Genomic DNA, 22,839 nt, shown 5'->3' on the forward strand with positions numbered 1-22,839 from the left:
GACCAACCATCGACCCTCTTCATAAAACGAATTGTTGAGCTTTTTCAATCCTCTGCGCACAAGAGACTCTCTCCATAGGAACCCGAACGAACTCGTATTTGAAACTTTTCATCAAAACCAAAAGCAAATACTCTCTTATTCTCCTGATCATCATGACTGCAGCTACGCTGAACAATACCTCCAAGAATAATAGCAAGGAATATGATGGAGTGGATCCATCTGTTCTCAATTTGAAAGACTTTTTGTGGTCCAAGCAAGATGAGCCACACTGGAAGAGAAAGAAGGAAATTTTGAAACGTTATCCACAAATCAAAGAACTCTACGGAATTGATCCTGCCACCAAGTACAAGATCACTGCTCTTGTTTTGATTCAATTCTTGAGCTGCTACCTTCTTGTTACATACCGTCCTGCTTGGTATGTGTGGCTTGCTGTGATGTGGATCATTGGTGGAACTTGTAATACTAGTTTGACAGTCGGTATTCATGAATTGACACACGGTAGGTTGAAGTTAATTGTGCAACAATGTAATTTAATAACACAAATTTATTTGCCTGAATGATGATGATTTGGTCATTCCCACCAATATATAATGGACTAATTGAATTTGGCCCTCGTGATGGCAAACATTGCTCACGGCACATTTATTCATTTCTGTCGGCTACCACCATATGAAATTTCATTATCCTGTTCATCACATATTATTTCATCTCATTACTCCGCATGGCCTCGTCCACTCCTGTTCAACAACTTTGAAAATAGGATTGGGATTTGAAAAGTTTGAATACAATCTCTACATGGCAATCTTTGGTAATCTTCCACTCGGAGTGCCATACACAATGTCCTTCAAACGTTATCATCATGATCACCATATGTACCAAGGAGTGGTTGGTGTTGACACTGATATTAGTACTCGTATTGAAGCTTTGCTCATCCAATCCAAGTGGACCAAATTCATTCACGTCTTCTTTATGGTCTTCTTTTACAGCTTGAGACCAATCTTTGTTGCACCAAAGAAATTAACTTTTTATGAATGGGTGAACAATGTTATTGTGATTGCCTTCATGGCTGCAATTTATTACTTGTCGGGAACATGGTTGGCTCCTTTCTACTTTTTGGGTTCAAGCTTTTTGGGATTGGGTCCTCATCCATTGAGTGGACACTTTATTTCTGAGGTAAGTCAATATTGAAATGTTTGAAAAATCAAATGTTTATTCGTGTGAATTGAATGACGATTAATTTAAATAATTTGCATTATTCAATGATTACAGCACTATGTGACAAAACCTGGTCAAGAAACTTATAGCTATTATGGACCAGGAAATTGGCTCATGTTCAATGTTGGATATCACAACGAACATCATGATTTCCCAAAGATTCCATGCTGCAATTTACCAAAAGTGAGACAAGTAGCACCAGAATTTTACAATAATTTGAAGACTATTGATTCTTGGGCCTATGTTTTGTGGGAATATATTACCACAGATGGTTACACTCCTTTCAACAGAGTCACAAGAACAATGGAAACTCATCGAAGTGCAAGACAAGAAGACAATAAGAAGGATAATTAAAAATTAGATTTAAATAAATTAGATAAATGAAACGGTTGTACAATTTTCTTTTCCCTAACACTTGTGATTGTAATGCAGTGTACCTTGAAACGAGATGTGAATTAAATTACATCTACAAAACCCATGTTCACACCCTGACCTTTGTAGATCAGAACCCGAGCATTCGAAAAAATGTCTCCCTCGTTTGACAAGCAAAAAGTGTCATCATCTTTGCCCTCGTTATCTATATCCTCCTCCGATGCATCATCAACAAGGAATTCTACAGGCATTTCCATACGAGAAACATGCTGTTGTTGTTGTAATACAAAATATAGATCCGTCTTTATATTTTCCTTTTTTGCAACGGTCTTATTGATTGTTGCATTATGGATTGTCCCCGTGTTGAGATTGGTACGATGGAACTCTAATTTATTTTCTCAAACTGGACTTCGATTTGTTGAAGACCAATTTAACATGATGATCAAATCTCCATCAGAATATGATTTACAAGCAAAAGTCAATGTCATTTTACAAGCAGAAAAAGAAACAGGAATACATGTGATTCACGAGTATGGAATTGCAAAATTTTCTGACGATTTGACGCAAATTTTGAAATTATTTCATGAATTGAAAATGAAACAGGAACGAGTCCGAGCGAGCAATGCTAAATTATTTAGTGAGACATTTAGACAAAATTACGAAAAATTAATTCAAATTTATTCGAATGTTTTGATTCGTTCACAGTCAGTGCCAAGAGTGATTCATCAAACGTTCAAGACAAGTAATATTTCACAATTGCCTAATCATTGGAAACTCTCACCTGAGCAGTGGCAGTTTAAAAATGTTGTTGCCAACTCATTTATTGAAAATTCCATGACATTGAGTGGTGAGTAGAATGATTCAAATGTTCAACTATGTGTTTGAAAAAACTATAATGTGTGAAAAATATTTTCAAAAATACTAATATGGAATAGACAACTTCAAGTTTGATTATTCTTACAAATTGTGGTCAGACACTGACATGGAAGAATATTTACAAACTCAAGATTGGAAATCTGTCTCTGAATTCAATAAGAATTATTATGAGTATTTTTTCAAGAGCCTGCCACAAAAGATTCAAAAAATTGATATCATCAGATATTGCTGGTTATCACGAATTGGAGGTGTCTACAGCGATTTAGATATTCGACCACAGAGAAATATCGAACCCATTCTTCGATATATGGAGTTGTATCATGTCACTGAAGGGTTTTTCCTTCGAAAGTCATACTTGCTTGAGAAAATGAAGACCTTCCTGAATCAATTAGAAAGCGCTTTACAAAAATCTCAAGTTGTACCATCATCAGAAGGCGATTCTAGCACAGGTTTAGAATCATCTCTTCAAGAAATTACTAGGGATGTATTGGAAATTGTGAATTCCCCAACAAGATTTTCAGCGATTGTTCCAAAAACTTATCCATTTGGCTTTTCGAATGATTTTCTTATTGGTGTGAAAGATTCTGAATTTTTCCAGTTTGTAACAATGAGAGCAAAATTTGAAACTTTTCGATGGAAAATATTAAGTTATATTCCTTTTGCAAGATACGCCAACGTCATGCTTACTGGTGGTCCCATGTTTTTAACAGATTGTGTTCGCCAATTCACAGCTCAGAAACTAGCTCAAGCCCAGGAGAATGGTTTTAGATTTTCCAATACTGTTGCTTTGCTGGATTTGGGGTTATATGGTGCTAATGAACGCTCTTATTTGGTGCATTCTGATGGAAATTCTTGGCATACATGGGAAGCTAAAATTATTATTGATACTTGGAGAAAATTGAATGGTAGTCAATGGTTGAGAAATGCTCTATTCGTGACCGTGGGAGGAATTACTCTATTGGTTCTTATTTACATGTTTAGGAGATTGCTCAAGAAAAAGGGAATGCCTTTATTCTGTATGCGAAGAAATGGCAATGTTTCCTCACATCAAGCAGCCTCAGAGATGATGTCATTTGTGAAAAAGGAGAATGACGTCCTTAAAAACGATGAGGAGAGCTCGATTGGCATTACCATTTTATCTAGCCATAGTAAGACAGACTCTGCGTCATCACAGAACGATGTGTCCGTCTCAACAGGAGAAACCGTGAAGAGACGCAAGAATTAATCACCGAGACCATCACAATAATTGGGTGTTGATGAGAGAGAACAAGGTTCAACAATTTTTTGAATTTTTTCTTGCAACCAAAACGACCGAGCATTTTTCAGTCGTGTCTACTCGCAACCATTTAAGTGCAATCGTTTCAGTACCCACATTCCTGTGATTCATGCCCATTCTGGCATTTCCCTCACGGATTTGACAGTAAGGATCTATGGATAAACGAACGGATTCAAACCTATCGCTCCGCTTGCTGATGTGGAAGTTAAAATTCCTTGAAGCCCTGTAAAAAGCGATCACATTTATGGCATAATTTTGGTATTTTAATGATTGAGACATGTCACCTTATCGACCAAATGCAAACATTCGAAAAGCAAATCCCAAAAACCGGAGACATTCACCTTTGTTGCAACATGGACATTCTTTGGCTGGTTGGACATGTGGTAAACATCACACACAGTCCGTCCATTGCAGAATCTGGAAGAACACTCCACATCAACTCGCATAAATTCCAGGGTAAATAAAGAAGGATTCAAAAGGTAGGCAATTGTACATGGATCATGCAAAGGAGGATCTCTACAGAAAGTTTCATTTTGAGTTCCTTTTAAACTGTGAATTCACAAATAAAACTTACTCCATGAAAAATACTCTCTTATAGGTATCCTTGAAAAACATGAGCAATTCTTTGCAAATAGCTCCAAATTTGGAATTCATCTTGTCGCACCGTTCAAGAATTTGAGGTGTGGCCAATGCAGTGTGCGTAACTTCCAAAGGACACATAACAACCTTCAAACCAGACTCAAACAAAACTGAAGCAGCTTCAGGATCACCCTCAATATTAAATTCTGCTGCAGGACTTGTGTTTCCAAATCCAATAGCTCCACCCATGACTATTATTTGTGCAATTTTCGATTTGATTTCTGGATATAAAATCAATAAAAGAGCAGCGTTGGTGAATTGACCTGTGCAAATTAAATTAACGGGTCTATCCTGAGATGAAATAACCTTATACATGTAATTGACAGCTTTTTCATCTGTGATTGCTGTTTTTGTCAGCTTTGGAAATGTTGGTCCATCAAGACCTGTTTCACCATGAATTTCAGCACAACTATTTGTAGCAGTGGAGCAAATAAATTTAACAAGTTCATTGTTATACACACGCAATACTTACTGCTTTGCTGGTCGTACCATTGGTTTTGCTTGTCCTTTCACTACTGGCACCTCTGCAAAATCAGAACCCATAGCAGTAATAGCCTTCAATGCATTGAGGGTTGTTTTTTCAACAGTTTGATTTCCTCCTACAGTGGAAATTCCTAATAATTTAATATCGGGATGAATACACATTAAAATAGCAAAAAAGTCATCATGTCCTGGATCACAATCTATCATCATTCCGAAATGATTTTGAAACATTGATTCCGATCGGAATGATCATAGCATGTCGTTGTTCATCATCCATTATTATCCATGGTCCATCCACAAATGAGGACTATTTCAAAAACACCACATACCCAACCATACAAGATGTTTTCCAACGCATTGTCCGACATGCTCTGTGTTTTGTTGAGACATTTTTTATGTTGCAATTTGCAATTTTCAAGAGTATGGCGTCCGTAAACAAAGACCAACAATTCAAAGTTCAGTGGGAGGACCCTGCTCAACGAGTTGTTGCAATTCCTCCTCCCATCCCAATTCTTTCACTAATTGTTCAATATAGGAATCAATCGTGTCTTCTTGTCCTCCCAAATACAAATCCAAATGATGATTTTTCACTCCATCCATTTCTCTCACTGCCGATTGCATGTTATAAAAGGCACCACATCGCTCTCGATTAATGAGTACTCTCATGGTTCCTTGAGGTGCATAATTGGGAATTAAGGCAACTGGATACACCTGTAAACTAGTTCCAATGACCATGAATAGTTGACAGTTTTTGTGTTTTTTCAAATCACTAAAGACACACTTTCCAAATTCTTCAGGTAGGTCTTCGCCGTACATGACAATATCTGGTTTAAGGACTTGTCCACATGCGTCACAGAATGGAACTGGAACGGTGTCTTGTTCAGTGGTTGTCATCAATTTTTCATTCACCTCCTTTCTTGAATATTCCTTCTTACATTTCACACAATGATAAGTTTCAAAAGTACCATGACAATGTACAACAAGATCTTTCGAGATTCCACACTTTCTTTCCAATCCATCAATATTCTGAGTGAATAATCTCATCAATTTGTTTTTATCTTGTAATAATTTCAAAAAGTAATGACTTTTTGTGGGCATGTATTCTTTCATGAACATTTCTCGACGTAACTCATAGAATGGTTTTGGATTTTCCATGAAATAATTCTTCTCAAAGATGGCAGTAGGATCTGGAAGATTGTACTTGTCGAGACTTCCATTCACAAAGATGCCAATTCCAGGTGAACGAAAATCCGGTATTCCACTAGCTACCGAAAGACCTGAGCCTGCCAGAACAATGATGCTAGGTTCGGAAATGCTTTGAATCTTCTGAGCTAATAGTTGAATGGCATGTTGCTTTTCTTGGGGAGAGATTTGTGGTTCCATTCGTGGCCGTCGATTGTATTGTTGATTACTGGGTAGTGAAGAGGTAGAAGGTGGAGTGGTATCATCTTGTGAGGAAGAAGAGGTGACTGATTCTTGTTGTTGTGACATTTTTTGTTTGACGGGATATGTTGATTGAGTTCATTTGTTTAGAAACAATTTGAAGATGGTGTTCCTGGTTCCTTGAACGTCATGTCTTGCACCTGGAAAGAACAGAAGAGGTGTGGTTTGAACAAATCGGATATTCAACACGGATCCGAAGGATTTTGGCAAACGTGGACTAGGTTTAGAAGATGTAATTATAAAGAAGCGAGGAATCATCTCGAATGAATAATTGGAACTAATGAATACTGCACCGCCATCTTAAAAATCTGACCGTTACATTTTTTAAAAGCAAAACAAAAATTTCCCAAGAGTCATCAATTCTCAAGCCAGCCAACATCAACAAATTTCCAATTAGAAGAAGAGGCTTGTTGAGTGTATTGGTTAGCATTTGGCTTTGGTGTTTTTGTTGATTCGAATCTTTATACATGATGTTGATTTGAACCAACATTCCTCTTGTTCATTACAATGACTCAACAACCTTTCCGTTCCGATGTGCCATCATCATCAACAACAACTCCAATACGTCATCGTTCCAAACGAAAAACACCAAAAACACATCCCTCTTCATTGCAATTTATTGAAAGCTCTCTGAATGAAACGACCACACAACAACAAGCCTTCAAGCACCCTTCTCCCTCTCTAAAGATTGAACATCATGATCATGGAGGAGAGATCATCAACCCTTTTACCCAACAAGGTGCTACATCAACATCATCATCACCAAATACATCTCTTTCTTTGAGTGCTTTGAAGATTAACACAACACCAAATTCTTTGAAATTTCAAGATCATGAAGCACTACCTTCTCCTCCTTCTGCTTGCTTGAGTGATACAGTATTTAATGTATTTGGAAATGCCAATAATCCGACGAGCAACATCAACGACGACAATATTACAATGACATCAGTGGCGAATATATATCATGATTTTGGAAATACTTATTGGGATGGCGCTTCAAATTTTACCTCAATCAATGACAGTTTCAATATGCCACTCGCTCTCTCGGCTGAAGATGAACAAATGTTAGACCCAGGTCGAACCAATGACGATCCCATTATGGTTCTTTCACAAATACTCTCTGAGCAAGAAAGTATTGACGCTTCCATGCACACGACCCTTACACAAGAATTGAGCGAAAATCTGATCCTTTTATCACAACAAAGTTTTAAACAAGATCGAGTGAGTACTTGTACGACATTTGCTCAAGCACCTCAACACAACGAAGAGCCAACATCTCCCATTATTCGAATGGTAAACCCCTTTGAGTATTACAACCATCAAATGTACACAGATGACGACATTCAAGAACCTCTTGCAAGATCACGCTCTAATAGTAATAGTGGCAAATTCAATCGACCCAACAAGAAACAAAAAACCTATACCTTAACTCGCCTGAAAGAATTACCCATCGATATCAAATACGTAATTTTGAGCTTTTTACCTTACTTGCCCTTGAAGTTTTATTTGAATTTGGCGTTTAACCATGCACATCGAGAGGTATTTTCTCAGCAATTGATACGAAACTCTTTTGCAAGATCAACTATATCCTGTTCGTTTATACCATACCTTAATGTGGAGCTGGTATTTACTACAGAGCCATTCGACCCATTTATCAATTCATTCAGCAATAATGGTGAGAACTCACAACAAGAAATAGTTCCATTATCACAAAATTCCAATGTTTCAACGAGCTTGAATACTCAGAACCATTCAATCACAAGATCTGACATGGAAGTCCTGTGCATGCTTTATGCTCCAATTTTCAATCATGTACACCACTTGAAAATATCCACTGTGCTGACAACAACATCAACAACAAGCAACAACTTGCCTTCCTCAAACATGCAAAACGAACTACAAATGTTTATGCAGGTCTTGCATTTTTATAAGAGGCGCTACAAGCTGGTTAAAAGCTGCTTGGATTATCCCAATTCACCCTTTGTGAAACCTTATATCTCCTCCATTCCACAACACGCATTTTCGTCCGAAAATACTGTCGCTATATGCTCCAGATTGAAGTCCATATATTTAAATTTTGATTTCCCAAATACTATGAATAATGATGACACTGCAAATGACAGTAGCACACAAGAAACTTTTCTGTACGAGCCCAATCCTACTTTTGATACAATGGTCAGCAATATTAATTTGAACCAGTCCTTTATTTCTGTGAATAAGGCCATTTCTCATTTGCACAGATTTCCCAATCTACGAAACTTTCAAACTTGTTTATATTTTCCAGAAAATATTCAAAATTCTCTGATGGACTTGTCACCACTATGTTACATTCAAAGAATACACCTCTGTAATATTTCTAGCAAGATGCTGGAGCGACTATTCTACCATTCAGACAACAAAATCAAAGCTTTAATTCTCACTGGTTTGAGTTATTCTCCACTAGAACTCTTAATGAACGCTAAAACTCCTATTATGAAGAGTTTATGTCATCTCTCTCTTCAATTCTCAGAGAATGACCTCATACAGATACCAAATTTTCAGAGTTTTTGGAATCGAATTGTATCCCTTCGTTAAAATCTTTGGAAATTTCAGAACCTCAAACCGAGAATCAAAGACCACGTTCAGAATGTACTTTGAACGGCCTTCTTCGAAACTCTTCCATTACCAAACTTTCTTTGGTCTTCTTTTTACATTTAGGTGCTACTGCAGCCAGGAATTTATCAAATTCTAATATCACCTCTCTCACAGTTGCCAATTCATTCAGCAATGCCACTCGTTTTTCTGCCTTTATGGATGGCCTCGCCCAAAATACGGTCATTAAGAGACTTCACATCTCGACACATTTCTCATCACGATTGGCCTTTGAGAACTTTCTCATTAATAATACAGTGTGTGAAAAGTTTATTGCCGAGTATGATGATAGAAATCGACTTTTGGTACTGAGCATTGAATGTTTGAAACAGTTAAAGACGAATCAAGCGCTAAAAGTACTAAAATTGCTGAATTTTACCTTTGATACTGAAGATGAAGTGGTTGAAGAAGTATTGGCCAATTCTATACCTCAAATTGATGTTGCTATTTGTAGAAAATCATTTGCCTCTAGTTTTTCTCAACAATAATCAAAGACGATCACTTTGAACTCGAATGTTACAAGGGTCGAGAGCATTTCATCAATAAACTCTTACCATGGTTGAAGAGTTTACTTGTCTTGGTGATTGAAACAATGGAGATGCCAATGTCCAACCAACACCCTTTTAGATTTCAATATTTGAAATCCTTAATTACAAATATAGAAATTGTAGTTGGCCCTATCTCCTCAAATTTACAAGTAGGAAAAAAATTATTTGAAAATACAGGTTGACCATGACCGATCTCCATCAACGTTCGGGACCTCTTCGAACAACAACAACAACCAACAGTAACAGCAATAGAAATACCCTCGACACTATATCTGCCCAAATCGAACAAATGGAAAAACAAATCGATGCAAACCTCATCCATTCGCAATCACTCTTTGAAAACAAGTATTCCATTGTCAATACTTCATCCCAAAAGGACGCTAGCATTCTTTCAATAACCAAAGATCCAGTTATCGAGAGAAATCATCATTCTTCTCAACCAGTGCTTTCTTCTGGAATGATCGATACAAGTTCAATGACTCTTAATAATTCTTCATTTATAGGTAGTGATCATTCTGCCAATGATTATCGAAAATACAAGAATCAATTGAATATTTTGCAAAATATGAAAGGAAATGGATCATTTCAGAGAAAACATTTTCGTTGTCGATTTCAAGAAGTGGATGAAGAAGAGGAAGCGACTCAATATCTTGAGAGAATGATTCCAGAAAAGATTGTTGGACATTATTCGAAATTTCAGAAATATAGAGAGAATGAAAAAAACAAATGGAATGCATTTGTGGAACATATTGCACCACCTATTGAAATGAAAAAGATCAAAAAGAAGCAAAAGAGTGTTTTGAAGGGAGTGACAGAAAGTGTTGATGACCAGAAGGAAAATAAGGAAAACGAATCACCCAACGTGCAAAAACAACGAGAGAACAAAAATAACGTTCCAACCAAAAAGGTAGACAAAAAGCTTCCAATGATAAAGACTGTAAATCTAAGAGATCAACAAGAAGAAGAGGTAGACCATACCAATTCAAATGAAGATCGAGATCAAAAACAAAAAATCAAGAGTGTTGAGTCGTATGCGTCAAGAATTTTACAAATACCATCATCTATTGAATTTCCTGATGAGGACAAGTATGATTTTTCTGGCTCTCAAAAAGTGTCAAAATGTGACACATTAATGGCTCGATATGAATACATTTATCAATACAAGGACGCTCTTCAGCCCCACTTTGCAGGACTCAACCAAAAGACGGCCGACTTACTTGTCAGATGTAAAAAAGAAGCCATCTCAAAATGGAATCAGGTAGAAGGGTTTTTCGAACAAGACAAACAAGAAGGCATGAAGAAGAAGTGTGAATATAATTTAAGGCTCATGAATGACAAGTTGCATCAATTCAAGTGCTCACCTCTCACACAAAATATATACAACAAAAAGAGTGTCACGATTGCAGACATGAAAAGATTTAAGAGTGAGAGTGCTCTACCAACTGAGCTTGTCACGAATCATAATAATTTGTCAAAGAGTACACATTCAAAAGACAAACAAGTCTTACCTAATATTCCACTCATTATTACCAGCAGTGATGAAAAGACATCTACAATTAGCACTGTCTTTGAGAACAAAGACAGTAACTCTCAGACCACAGCTAGAGCCAAATCAAAAGAACATTCCTTACTGCAATCTCCTCCATCCATTTTAAGAGTTTCAAGATCGACAGGATTTATCGAAACCACCTCGTCTCCAGCTCAACATTTTCAAACCTTATTTGATAAGGAATTTTGACCTTTTTACTGTTATAATTTATAAATTACAAAAAGTACTAATCAATTAGTGATAAATTTGTTATAAATACAGAATGCATCATCACATTTGTTGACAGATTTAGAGCAAACAACATTTTAAACCTCTGCTTCAGCACTCTGGTCCTTCTCTGTGTGCAATGGTCCAACACAACAAGCACACAAAACCAAATTGAAAACAATTCCCGGCACCCAACACAAGACTGTCAACATGACACTCAACATGACCCACATGAGTCGATTGGTATCCACATTTTCATTTTCGACTTCTCCTCTCACTCGTTGAGTTGCAGTTTCTGACTCTTGTTTTTTAATGGATAAATCAACAACACCTGCTGAGCCGCTACTCATTGCTTCATTCATTCCATCCCGAACATATTTCCTTGGATGTTGTAGATGAGGAAATAAGTGGCGAGTGGAGGAAATATGATACAACAAGTTAAAACACTTGAAAACCACAGAAAGTATGCAAAATATGCATTAGTGGTCCGAGTATCTCCAAATAGCAGATGGGAGGGCCCCAAGCAACATAATTCAGTACTTGATGATCCTGGATTTGGTGAAGCATTTTGATCCGATGTTTCTTTCTTGTCGTGATCTTTTACGAGTTTGGCGTCCATGGAAGTCATGATGATGAATATATTGTTTATTCTCAGTGATGATGAAATAATTTTGGATGATGATATTACTCGAGTGTTCCGTGTAAAGATGATGATGAAACTCTCTAACGAACTCTTTGTGTGTGAGATTCTAGTTGAAGCTTTTTGATTCCCAATCGTGTGCGCTGAGCAGCAAAAGGGAATGCTTGTGTGTTGAGGCGTGAATAATTTTTCTTTTGAAAATGAATGAAGAGTAATAGATTCTAAATCTCATGCCGTCATACTGATCCCTTCGCCTCCATTCCGACAATGGATCTTGTTTGTAGTTGATTCTCCAAAATAGTAAGTGTTATTGTAATGTGAAGAGTTGAATTAGAAAAAAATGCATTCATCTTGTCACCTTCTTTTTGTTGATTCTAACATCGAGTTTCAAAAAGATCACGCCCACAGGATGGCATATTGAAATTAATAATTGTTTGGTAGTCAATTGTGTTTTTTATTATGATCATTTCGAAAACATGGTTTTTGTGTCCATTAATGATCAAATCTTGAGCGTATGAAAAACTGCTGCTTGTTCACAAGAAATTCCTTGTTGTTACAGGTAAACACTCAATTTACAACTGACCTCATGCTGGACCTTCCAACAAACATCAACACACACACTTGGACAGTTACACTCGAATACATCCCATTTCCAAGATTTAAAAATGGAAACACACCCCTCCCGTTCAGTTACAAGAGCGGAAGGAGGGAGTACAGCAGAATTAAGGCACGAGGAGGATTCATCTATGCGGGATCAACAGAAAAATGCGAGTAAGGGAAAATATAATTCTGATCATCATGAGATCCAGGACCACATGGTTGGTACTTCTGTAGCAATTCAATTACCAATTCTTCAAACCGAAAGCAGGAGTACAGAAGATTTTGAAGCTCCTTATTATTCTCTTGCAGACAACAGTAAGCGTGATGATACTGAATCCGACATGATCGAATTGAAAACCATGTCTGGTGCTACCACATCACTGACATTATTGAAGAATTACTTTTTCTCGACTCCAAATTCCCCTCAAAATCTGAATCTCGAGCAAGAAGGCTCAATAGATCAAAGTATTCACTCAAGGCGTGAAAGAAGGTTAACTCTTCGACAATTAACAACACCTACAAATCCAAACGAAAAATACTGTGTCGTTTCACAATGTTACTTTCCGAATGCCATGTTTTCTAAGAACCACTTTGTAAATTATGAAAATTTGGAGATGTTCAAATTTGTACTGACAGACGTGGAAGATATCGAAGAATATTTAGCTGAATTTTACGAAACTTATGGTTATCACACTAATGAAGCAGATGTGACCACAAATCTATACGTGTGTGATAACGTGTTTTCTTGTATATTTAATAGACATGAGTATGCTCTTGGCAAATATAAGAATTTAATCAAATATTTTGGCTTGATTGACATTGCTACTTTACACAAACGCATGAAATCGTACCAGCTCTCATGCAGAGACTTTATTACTAATTGCTTGTGGATAATGTTCATGTCTGTAACGTATTTATTGTTCATAGCTCTGTTATGTATTTCAATTTGGTTGGTTGAAGGAGGTCATGAATTAGAATTGCTGAGAAACACAACAATAAGCTCTGGAAACGTTACAGCTTCCTCACTAGATTGTCATGAAGACAATTTGTTACGTTTGTCCCAACCACTATTTGAACATGGAAGCATGAATAATTCAGCCCTTGAGCCAATAATGCAATACTCATTAACCAACCTTCCTAAGTGGAATTATTTGTCTTCATTTTACTTTACCTCAACGACAATGCTAACCATAGGGTATGGTGACTATAGGTAAGAATTTTTTTGAATGATGGGTTGGTATTCACATAATTTAAGCCCCTCAACGCCAGGTGGGCAGTTTCTTGTAGTAGTTTTTGCGTTTTTTAGTCTTTTCCTCACTACTCTAGTGATCACAGCTATCGGTGAGAGATTTTTATCAAACACTACATGTGTATTATACATCCTGTCACACACCATGATGAGAATAGTTCGATTCACCATTATTAAGGCTTCCATGAGGTACGTAATGTTATGATTACAATTTGGAAAGTGTCAACAAGAAAATTGGTCTAGAAACAAATTTAAGAATATATCGAAGGCATTTACAAGTCCATTTGCACAGCTTGTTTATCTAGGTGTATTTATATTGATTTACATTCTGATTGGCTCATTATTTTTCTATCTGCTTGAGGATTCCAAAGGAGACACATGGACTTTCGGTACCGCTATTTATTTCGCTGTTGTCACTCTGACAACCATTGGATATGGCGACATTTATGTCCAACGTAAGTATGGTCTCGAGCCTTGTCCTTAAACAAACATGTTTGTCATGTTGAAATTACATTAATTTTAAATCAATTTAGATGAGATGTCAAAACTAGTTCTAGTTGTATTCGTTTTGTTTGGAGTTGGTTTTCTTGCAGTACTTTTTACCAAATTGATAGAAGTTGTTACACCAGCCATGACCTCAATTGTCAATAGAAAGACATCAAAACAAAAGCAAAAGTTGATCAAAGAATTCAAAGACAGACATCAAAACAAGAGTCCTTAGTGATGCACTGGCTTCCACTTGGCACATGTACGAGTTGAAATGATCAGAATGATGGCTGTGATCACTCTATTTCAACTTATCACGAATCAGCTGTTTCCACCAGAAAAAATTCACGCATCTCGCTTTGAAGCACGCGAGGAACTCTCTTGTAAACTTCTTTCCAACAACGTAACTTTGTTGTAGGCAACAACAACAAAGAGTTTAATATCGTCCGATTCATTGTTGTTTCAATCCCTCTCGGCAAACACTTGTCTTTGTCATCATCAGCTCGAGAATAGGACAAGCTTGCAAATAATAATCATCGTTCTTTTTGAAATTGCTAGTCATCATCATTGTTATTACTAGCCTAGAGTATCATCAAATCACATTTATAATTTAGAATTATACAATATATACACCATGAGAGTTTTTAAACAACGAATCAAGGTCAAATTAGGTAAAGCTGAGTCAACACAAGACCCAGAAGGCTATCTTGAACTTCGCGATCAAGTACAAAAAACTGAAAAGTATGTGAAAGGAGCTTTGAAGATTGTTAGGAATTTTTGTCAAAAATCGGAAGCCATCACTAAAGTGCAAAACGAAGTGGGACAATATTTAGTAGAAAGTGGTATGCAGAGCAGTGATGAAGGTAGGTAGATGAATGCAAAGTTCTCGTCAGTTTTGGATTCAATTCCGCTTATTTGTGTTTTAACAAAATCATTATTGTTTCTATTTCACCCGTGATTCGGTTCACGAAACAACAACATCAAATGATTGTGATGAATAATTCTCTAGTTGGAGAATCATTAATGAAGATTGGAGAAGGTTTGAAATCTCTATCTACAATCCATCATGCCATGTTAGTAAATATTGTCGAAAAGTTCATTCAACCAGCCACCGATTTCAAGAAAGATGTCAAAGACTCTGAACAATCACACAAAAAGTATGACAAAAAACGTCTTGAATTTGATGCCCAAGTCGATCTTGTGAATGGACTCAAGCAAAAAGGTGATAAAGCAGACCCACAAAAGATCCAAGCAGAGGAAGAAAAACAACAACAACTTGACACTGAAAAGGACGAAGCATTCGAAGAAGCCCTTGAGGAAACTTGTGATGTTTTAGTGAAACGACAAACCAAACACTTAGCTCAACTCAATGAATTGTTAATGAGTTTCCATCACTTCTTCGCAGAAGGGTATACATTAACACATGATTTGAAGGAACCACTTGAAAAGCTGCTCGAAAAGTCCAACAAGAAAGCTTCCTCTTTCAAACAACAAACTATTGATTCCGTAGGTGGAGGTAGCTCTGTTAGATCAACTCCATCACAAGCATCTATTACATCATCACAGCCACCAACCTCAAAAACAACCACAACAGAGACATCAACAAGTACAAATACTTCATCAGCAGGAGTTTCCGGAATGGCAAATGCATTCAAATTAGGTGGAGGAGGAGCCAACAAGGCCACAAATGGCAGCAGTACCACCAACGCTTCCAGTGGCACATCAAAAGCAGGAGGTTCTAACAAGGTTCTTTGCACATGCAGAGCCATGTACGACTATGACGCTCAAGAAAGTGGAGAAATATCCTTCAAAGAAGGTCAAACCATTTTAGTGTACGAAAAGGATGAAGCAGGTTGGTGGAAGGGAGCCGTGGAGTCAACTCCAAACAAGTCTGGTCTTTTTCCAAGCAATTTCGTTGTGGACACCTCATCAAAGGCAAGCGGAAAGACTACATCTGCACTGTATGACGTAAGTTTTGAGTAGTAGTTGTTTCTTTAAATGTATTAATTATGTTTCTTAAATCTAACACGTGTGTAACTCATTCAACCGAATTGAATTTGCACCATTCTAACATGAAAAATTTAGTATGATGCACAAGAATCTAATGAGCTGACCTTCAAAACAGGAGATGTTATTGAGGTATTGGAAGAATCTGAAGGAGGCTGGTTTATGGGTCGCAACTTATCCACAAACAAAGTCGGTTTGTTCCCTTCTAATTTCACAGAATTAGGAGCAGCAGATCAATAATGTAAAATTTATAAAGCATATCAATAATTTATTTAACACACTCTTTAATTGCTAAGATGTTGTTTGCAGAATTGAGTTAAGGAAGATGGTTGTAAAGAAGAATTTATTTTCGATCCAAAATGTTGGCAGTACCTGGTAACTCCCAACGTTTATCAAGCATGACTTTCTTAATGTACATGTAGAAAAAGTCAGCGTACAACACAGTCTGAATTAAGCCAGCAAGCCATGCATTATATGGAGAATATCCCTCAGCAAAGTATCTATAGACCCAATTCAAAATGTACAATACACGATAACCTCCCAACAAAAACACATAATGAGATGTAATTGCTTCTGCTCCACCCTTCTTTGTCAATAAGAACAATTGAGGCATAATAGAAACACTTTCCAAGAAAATACTAAATGTCCACAACAACTCGAACAATGAATAATCGTCAGTGAAAATAATTCCCAACAAAACGGAAGGAATAATCAAAATATATAATGGGAATGTATCATTGTCGCTGTCATAGGTAGCACGGTATTTTGTTCTCATCAAATGTACGATGGTTATCGAGGAGGCAATGAAGAAAATTTTCATCACTGTATTATAAACGGAATGGAATGTAGTGAATAAATCAATACCGTATCGAGTAATAAATACAAGGACATATAAAAATTGTGTTCTGAGAGAAACTCCACTAGCATTCCTCAACATGACCATCTTATAGAGCAATAATAAAATTGAGCCTAGGTGAAGTAAATCGCCAAACAAACGAAAAATGTTCATCTTGATCCGACGTTGTAAGCTCTGTTGTTTGTTTCAAAATTTGAATTTAAATCTCATAAAATTCTAAAACTCAAACACTCTATTGGTGATGATCAGTAATTTGTCTTTTTGAGAAAAGTAAAAGACAATGAGTCGTGTCTTGTCGTGATGAGAGGAAGCTTTTAACGTTTCGTCAAAATTTTTTTGATTTGTTAAATGTAAAACCTTTTATGACGTCATTGTTCATGGATTGTCTGTATCTCAAAGGCAAGTCGTGAAAGTGTTTCTTTCATGAACTGAAAGACTTCAGTAAAGTCATTGTACTCGTTACAAATTCCACTTGAAGGACATCAAAAAATTGGCAGCACTTCATCAGAGAATTTCGTCTCTTCTCTATCGTCTCTTCAATGACCACCACGGAACGAAAATCAGGCCTAGAAACTCTGGCCAAGTTTTTAGCATTGCATCCGAGCGAGAAGGGAGAGGTTTGTCTTGCTCCGAATATTAGTTTCTTTCAGAATAGCAAAACTCTCAACGAAACCATCAAGGAGAAGGGTTGGACTTTAAAACCATGCGAATACATGATGACATACCCTTCTCAAATGACGGAGAAACAGAATTACGTGTTCAATAGAAGCGATTTTGTTGGGAGGTCTTCAGCAATACTGGGAGAAGATGATCAAGTAGTAGTCTCGTCTAGTAGTTTCAATTCGCAGAATAGTTCTACGAGCCGTAGCTCCAGAAAAACAAGCAAGTCTCCAAAATCCTCTTCTTCAGCCAAAAAGAAGAAACGGAGCAAAAAGGAAGCCGAGGATTTTGTTCAAAGTGAAAACGAAGACGAATGTATTGAATTTTCGGACGAGGAAAACATAATTATGAATGACGAGGAGGACGACGATGAAAATCAACCCAAAGTCCACAGAACAAGAAGTAGAGTTAAACAGCAGCAACAACAGCCACCAAGTTTATCGTCACAGCCCACCAAATCAATACCATCAGCAAGCAAAACAACCAAAACAAGTGCAGCCACAACAAGCAAAAACAAAACTATTGACAGCTTCTTCAAAACTGTAGAGATGAAAGCTGAGTCAGAAGATGACAGGAAAGAACACAGCATGATCATCTCTGATGATTCCCAAGATGTGTCAACAAAAGTGGAGAGCAAAACGACAGCAAGAAAATTTCTCAAAAAACGTGAGGAAATCAAAGTATCGACTAATTCTCCAACCAAGGTTTCTCCGTTACCAGCCAATTCTGCAAAGCTTGAGGACATCTTCAAAAATCTTCAATCAGACCAACCAAGCACACGCTCCATATTCTCATCACCAACTAAAAATTCCACAACCAAGAGAGTCGTGACTAGAAAGAAATGATATAACTGTTGGAATACTCAAATTTGATTCTGGAAATCAACATCGATTGAAATTAGTAATCGCACTCATTAATTATCTAATCAATAATTATCGGTATATTTGAACTCTATTATTGTAGAAATCTTCTACCACGAGCAGCTCACTAGTCAAGCTCAAACAAATTCCTCGTGGATAATTAAATTGAGAGTTGCTATGCCCTTTTCCCTTTCCAAATGAAGTTCAACATTTTACCACTTGAAACCTCCAATATTGCCAAGCTATGACCGATAGTATAACTTGTTTTGCAAACCAAACATTTGGTAGGAGGAATGAAAGAATTAATTTAATCATTCGGGCCTTATTATGAGTTATTGAAAGATCTCACTCAATCAACCTTATTAACATTTTGGTAATGTGTCAAGTGTCATCAAACAATTGTGTCCTTTTTGAAAAAAGTGCAGACAAAAAATTACCTCATCTCTTCTGTGTGTAGACCATGAATCAAAGAGTAGAGCCTTCAACCACTCCAATTTCCTCTCCTCATCCGTTGAACCCTTCCTTGACTCGTCATCATCATTCGCATCACCATCCACACCATTCCGAACAAAATTCAATCACTTCTCCAAACTCCATTTGGTGTGCCATTTGTCTCAAAAAAGCTGAAGAACACATTCAAGCCATCTCACTGTGTCAAGATTGTCAAATCCATCTTTGCAAATTTCATACAAAAACACATTTTAAAAAACATGAAACTCATGTGGCGATTCCTGTCCTTTTGAATGAAATTGAATCAAGACAACATTCCGGGAATGCATTGAATGGTGAGAGGATTTCTGATCATCATCGTCATTGCATGATTCACTCGTCGAGCATCAATACATTTTGTAAAACTTGTGAGCAATTAATATGTGCAGCTTGCAGTGTTCACTCTCACAAAGGACATGATTTATATTTGATTGATAGTATTGAGAAGGAAGAACGAGAGCAATTGAATGAACAGTTACATGATCTGAAAAAGGAAATTGTAGAGTTTGAAAATGAACATGCATTGGATGATTCCAATGTGAATAATGAATTGGAAATGATTGAGGAAATGAATGTGAAATTGAAACAACAAGGTCTCACTTTGTTTGAAAGCTTAAAATCCATGATTGAAACGCAACAAGAAAAGCTGAATCGATCCATCGATGACATGTGTGAAAAGCATAAATTTGTGGTGCTTCAAATTGTTGAATTGAAAGTGAAATTAATGACCATGTTGAGCGAATTTGATCAATTGGAACGATTAAGTGGCCTTGAAATGATGGAACGGAAAATTGTGACATTCAAAAAAGTGTGCGAATTATTTGAAGAGTTGAAAAGCAGTTGCAAATTTGGACACATGAGTGAATTACATGGCTACGAATTGGTAGACGCTACGAGTTCTTTAAAAATCGTTGAGAAGGAAATTGACAAGTTCAGTAATATTGTACACTCGATCAAACCAAAAACAACACCACGTAAATTAGATTATGTTTCAACTTTGGTGGACAGCAACACCACATATGCAACAAACAATGAACCGTTGTCGAATCCATACGATGTGAAACTTTCCTATCCTTGTAATTGTATACTTGTGAGCGATTATTTCCAGAATAGAATCATGGTCTTTGATTTGGAGACGAAACAATTCAAGACGACGATCAAAACTATTCCACGACCGCACTGTTTGTGCATTGAAACAAATTACAATGCTCAGTTCAACGATGCCTTACTTGTGGGTTGTAACGATCGATCGGTGTACAAATATGATTTGAAATCGCTCATTGAAGCGAGTGTGAATAAGAAGCAGCACCATGCATTGATTTGGAAACAATCTGATCAGCTCGAATATCCTTCAGGAATGGTGGTTGCTTACCAATACTTTCGAAATTTATCAAGTCCAAAATCTCCAGTGTCGACTCGACAGCAGGACACACTGAGAATTGTCTACGTTTGTGACTACACTAAGAATTGCATTCATCTCATAAGACTACAAGATGGAGAAATTATTTCTCGTTTTGGTTTGAATGATGGAATTGTATTGCAAGGTCCTTGGGGCATTGACATGAACGAGCTTGGAGAACTAATTGTGGGAGAAACAGGTTCGAATAGAATTCAATTTTTGAAACCAGACGGTATGGGTTCATGCGTCTCTGTGAAGAGCTTTGGACAAAATGGAAATGGAAATGGTCAATTTAATTTCTTGAGAGGAATTGTTTACGATCGGGCGTGCAAGCAAATTATGACATGTGATTTCAGTGGAAGGAGAATTCAAGTGTTTGACAGAAATGGTGAATATCTCACGAGTTATTACGACCAAATTCAAGGTCCTTATAACTTTTGCATCAATGATCTCACACGAGAAGTGTTCATTGCAGATTATTCAAAGAAGAGAATCGTTGTTTTCAAATAATATGTTTTTGATTATTATTTATATTAATACAATAAGATTACATCCTCACTGAGTTTTTTCTAGATTTCTTAGTCTTCATTGCTTCTTTCTTTGCAATTCGATTTGCTTCTTGCTGTGCAATAAAGCGTTGATGAGAATCCAACATGAGAATGCAAATCTCAGCGAATATGGCATCGAATAGTTGATCTGGCAAATGTTCTGATTGACCAGTGGCATAAAAGTCCAACTGTTCCTTCACAGGCTCAGCTGTTTGTTTGTTAATATTCACAGAATGCTCACCATTCACATCTAAAAACTCGGAATAAATTTCGAATGCAATTTCAAACTTTTTCTTCTCGATTTGTTGCAAATCCTTCTCCGTGAAACCTTTCTTTGCTTTTTTCTTCTTGGTTGGTTCTTGTTGAGTCGATGAAGAAGTAATCGTGGAAGAAGTTTCATCATTCTTTGACGAGTTCTCATTGTCATACAAATATTCCTGAATTTGGAAGCTTCTCTCACTGTAATTCTTGTAATCCGTAATCTTATCCAAAAGCATAAAGTTTTCCAATGAAAACTCTGAGGCACAATGAGCTCTAAACAGCTCTCTCATGGTTTGATCCTTCATGGTATCTTGTAACAAGTTGGCCTTCATTTGCTTAATCTTCTTGGTATTACTGGAGTCACGCTTCAATGAGAATGCAATAGAGGCAACCACGACAGGTATGACCACAGCAATGGACACACAAATCACTATGAGTGACAAGGTCGTAATGGTAATTGAAAAATTTTGTCTCTCCACTTCCTTATTCTCATAATAATCCAACAAGGGCTTATATTCAATATCATAACCTTCTAAATAATACTTGTAGATACTGCTTTCAATCAAGTCCATGGCTTTTACATAGCTACCGTTTAAAGCAAGACCAATGGCCATCGATTCAGTCACCATTGCCTTGTACGTTCTCAATTCGAAAATGGTAATATTTCTTGGAATGTGATATTGTAATTGAGGAGGAACTACTTTTAACACATCTGTAATACTTGCAATATACTTGACTCGATACGTGGAATAGATTTGTGAATAATTGTAAGAAATGGCATAACTTTGATTCGAGAAGACACATGCACGAGCACTGGCGATCAACATTTTACGATAAAACGTCGTGTCAGCATCAATATTATTCAATAGAGAGTTGTAAGCAGATGAACCACTGTATCCAGCAATGATCAATGCAGCCAATGCTAAAAAGGCGACCAAATTCAAAAACAAGGACATGATATTCAAAGTCTTGATCCATGAAAATTCAATCACTCCACAACATGTATAGAGTTTAAATCCCTCTCCATTGGCTTTGGATTGAGAATGTGTCGTTCTTGAAGGAGATTTCCCTCCAACCGATGACACTTGACTCTTATTATCTCCCTTATTATTGTGGTGACCAGAGTGTCCAGTCGAGGTCGAAGGAACATAAATAATATCAACGACATTAGTGGGAGATCCAGCAAATTGAGCATGTTTCTCCACAGTGGAGTCGACATTGTCAGTGGTCAAATTGGCAGGTGTGAAGGAGCTTGAGGAATCAATGTCATCGTCAACTTCCTTTGATCTTTCCATGAGATGAGTAGAAGAAGAGGGACTGGAGCATGAACTGATTGAGTTGTTGGAGGCAGGATGGACAGTAAGCAAGTTATTAGGAGGAAGATCTACTGTGGTTGTTGTTACTGGATCCGCATCATGATTGTCACCACTGCTACCAGTTGTATTGATAGAGTTGCTTTGGCTATCCATTGTTGTTGTTGTTATCTGTGTTTGTTTTTAAATGTTTGAACCCACATCGAGATCCAAGTCTTTCTCTTATATCAAC

The 22,839-nt window shown here is 37.0% G+C and overlaps 13 protein-coding genes across 13 annotated transcripts; 8 read left to right on the forward strand and 5 right to left on the reverse strand.

Moving 5' to 3' along the window:
* Window positions 1–152: 152 nt before the first annotated feature.
* C9374_004468 (uncharacterized protein) lies at window positions 153–1,569 on the forward strand (the record flags this gene model as incomplete). The annotated part of the gene is made up of 3 exons (XM_044694110.1): window positions 153–498; window positions 761–1,173; window positions 1,270–1,569. 3 exons carry the CDS (start codon window positions 153–155, stop codon window positions 1,567–1,569), a joined length of 1,059 nt encoding a protein of 352 aa, XP_044548810.1.
* Window positions 1,570–1,740: 171 nt separating this feature from the next.
* On the forward strand, window positions 1,741–3,688 carry C9374_004469 (uncharacterized protein; the record flags this gene model as incomplete). Its single annotated transcript, XM_044694111.1, has 2 exons — window positions 1,741–2,434; window positions 2,523–3,688. 2 exons carry the CDS (start codon window positions 1,741–1,743, stop codon window positions 3,686–3,688), a joined length of 1,860 nt encoding a protein of 619 aa, XP_044548811.1.
* Window positions 3,689–4,002: 314 nt separating this feature from the next.
* On the reverse strand, window positions 4,003–5,251 carry C9374_004470 (uncharacterized protein; the record flags this gene model as incomplete). Its single annotated transcript, XM_044694113.1, has 4 exons — window positions 4,003–4,255; window positions 4,314–4,787; window positions 4,851–5,061; window positions 5,191–5,251. The coding sequence occupies 4 exons, from the start codon at window positions 5,249–5,251 to the stop codon at window positions 4,003–4,005; spliced, it is 999 nt and encodes a 332-aa protein (XP_044548812.1).
* A 60-nt stretch (window positions 5,252–5,311) lies between these two features.
* Window positions 5,312–6,352, reverse strand: C9374_004471 (uncharacterized protein; the record flags this gene model as incomplete). The annotated part of the gene is made up of 1 exon (XM_044694114.1): window positions 5,312–6,352. The coding sequence occupies one exon, from the start codon at window positions 6,350–6,352 to the stop codon at window positions 5,312–5,314; it is 1,041 nt and encodes a 346-aa protein (XP_044548813.1).
* A 459-nt stretch (window positions 6,353–6,811) lies between these two features.
* On the forward strand, window positions 6,812–9,423 carry C9374_004472 (uncharacterized protein; the record flags this gene model as incomplete). Its single annotated transcript, XM_044694115.1, has 2 exons — window positions 6,812–8,783; window positions 8,831–9,423. The coding sequence occupies 2 exons, from the start codon at window positions 6,812–6,814 to the stop codon at window positions 9,421–9,423; spliced, it is 2,565 nt and encodes an 854-aa protein (XP_044548814.1).
* A 349-nt stretch (window positions 9,424–9,772) lies between these two features.
* Window positions 9,773–11,221, forward strand: C9374_004473 (uncharacterized protein; the record flags this gene model as incomplete). The annotated part of the gene is made up of 1 exon (XM_044694116.1): window positions 9,773–11,221. The coding sequence occupies one exon, from the start codon at window positions 9,773–9,775 to the stop codon at window positions 11,219–11,221; it is 1,449 nt and encodes a 482-aa protein (XP_044548815.1).
* A 116-nt stretch (window positions 11,222–11,337) lies between these two features.
* C9374_004474 (uncharacterized protein) lies at window positions 11,338–11,867 on the reverse strand (the record flags this gene model as incomplete). Its single annotated transcript, XM_044694117.1, has 2 exons — window positions 11,338–11,620; window positions 11,698–11,867. The coding sequence occupies 2 exons, from the start codon at window positions 11,865–11,867 to the stop codon at window positions 11,338–11,340; spliced, it is 453 nt and encodes a 150-aa protein (XP_044548816.1).
* A 677-nt stretch (window positions 11,868–12,544) lies between these two features.
* Window positions 12,545–14,449, forward strand: C9374_004475 (uncharacterized protein; the record flags this gene model as incomplete). Its single annotated transcript, XM_044694118.1, has 4 exons — window positions 12,545–13,689; window positions 13,735–13,917; window positions 13,972–14,183; window positions 14,262–14,449. The coding sequence occupies 4 exons, from the start codon at window positions 12,545–12,547 to the stop codon at window positions 14,447–14,449; spliced, it is 1,728 nt and encodes a 575-aa protein (XP_044548817.1).
* Window positions 14,450–14,848: 399 nt separating this feature from the next.
* On the forward strand, window positions 14,849–16,461 carry C9374_004476 (uncharacterized protein; the record flags this gene model as incomplete). The annotated part of the gene is made up of 3 exons (XM_044694119.1): window positions 14,849–15,077; window positions 15,224–16,182; window positions 16,300–16,461. 3 exons carry the CDS (start codon window positions 14,849–14,851, stop codon window positions 16,459–16,461), a joined length of 1,350 nt encoding a protein of 449 aa, XP_044548818.1.
* A 103-nt stretch (window positions 16,462–16,564) lies between these two features.
* On the reverse strand, window positions 16,565–17,230 carry C9374_004477 (uncharacterized protein; the record flags this gene model as incomplete). Its single annotated transcript, XM_044694120.1, has 1 exon — window positions 16,565–17,230. The coding sequence occupies one exon, from the start codon at window positions 17,228–17,230 to the stop codon at window positions 16,565–16,567; it is 666 nt and encodes a 221-aa protein (XP_044548819.1).
* A 386-nt stretch (window positions 17,231–17,616) lies between these two features.
* On the forward strand, window positions 17,617–18,582 carry C9374_004478 (uncharacterized protein; the record flags this gene model as incomplete). Its single annotated transcript, XM_044694121.1, has 1 exon — window positions 17,617–18,582. The coding sequence occupies one exon, from the start codon at window positions 17,617–17,619 to the stop codon at window positions 18,580–18,582; it is 966 nt and encodes a 321-aa protein (XP_044548820.1).
* An 832-nt stretch (window positions 18,583–19,414) lies between these two features.
* On the forward strand, window positions 19,415–20,995 carry C9374_004479 (uncharacterized protein; the record flags this gene model as incomplete). Its single annotated transcript, XM_044694122.1, has 1 exon — window positions 19,415–20,995. The coding sequence occupies one exon, from the start codon at window positions 19,415–19,417 to the stop codon at window positions 20,993–20,995; it is 1,581 nt and encodes a 526-aa protein (XP_044548821.1).
* Window positions 20,996–21,032: 37 nt separating this feature from the next.
* C9374_004480 (uncharacterized protein) lies at window positions 21,033–22,763 on the reverse strand (the record flags this gene model as incomplete). Its single annotated transcript, XM_044694124.1, has 1 exon — window positions 21,033–22,763. The coding sequence occupies one exon, from the start codon at window positions 22,761–22,763 to the stop codon at window positions 21,033–21,035; it is 1,731 nt and encodes a 576-aa protein (XP_044548822.1).
* Window positions 22,764–22,839: the final 76 nt, after the last annotated feature.

The sequence above is a fragment of the Naegleria lovaniensis genome, assembly GCF_003324165.1.
Source record: "Naegleria lovaniensis strain ATCC 30569 chromosome Unknown tig021, whole genome shotgun sequence".
Lineage (NCBI taxonomy): Eukaryota > Heterolobosea > Eutetramitea > Acrasida > Naegleriidae > Naegleria > Naegleria lovaniensis.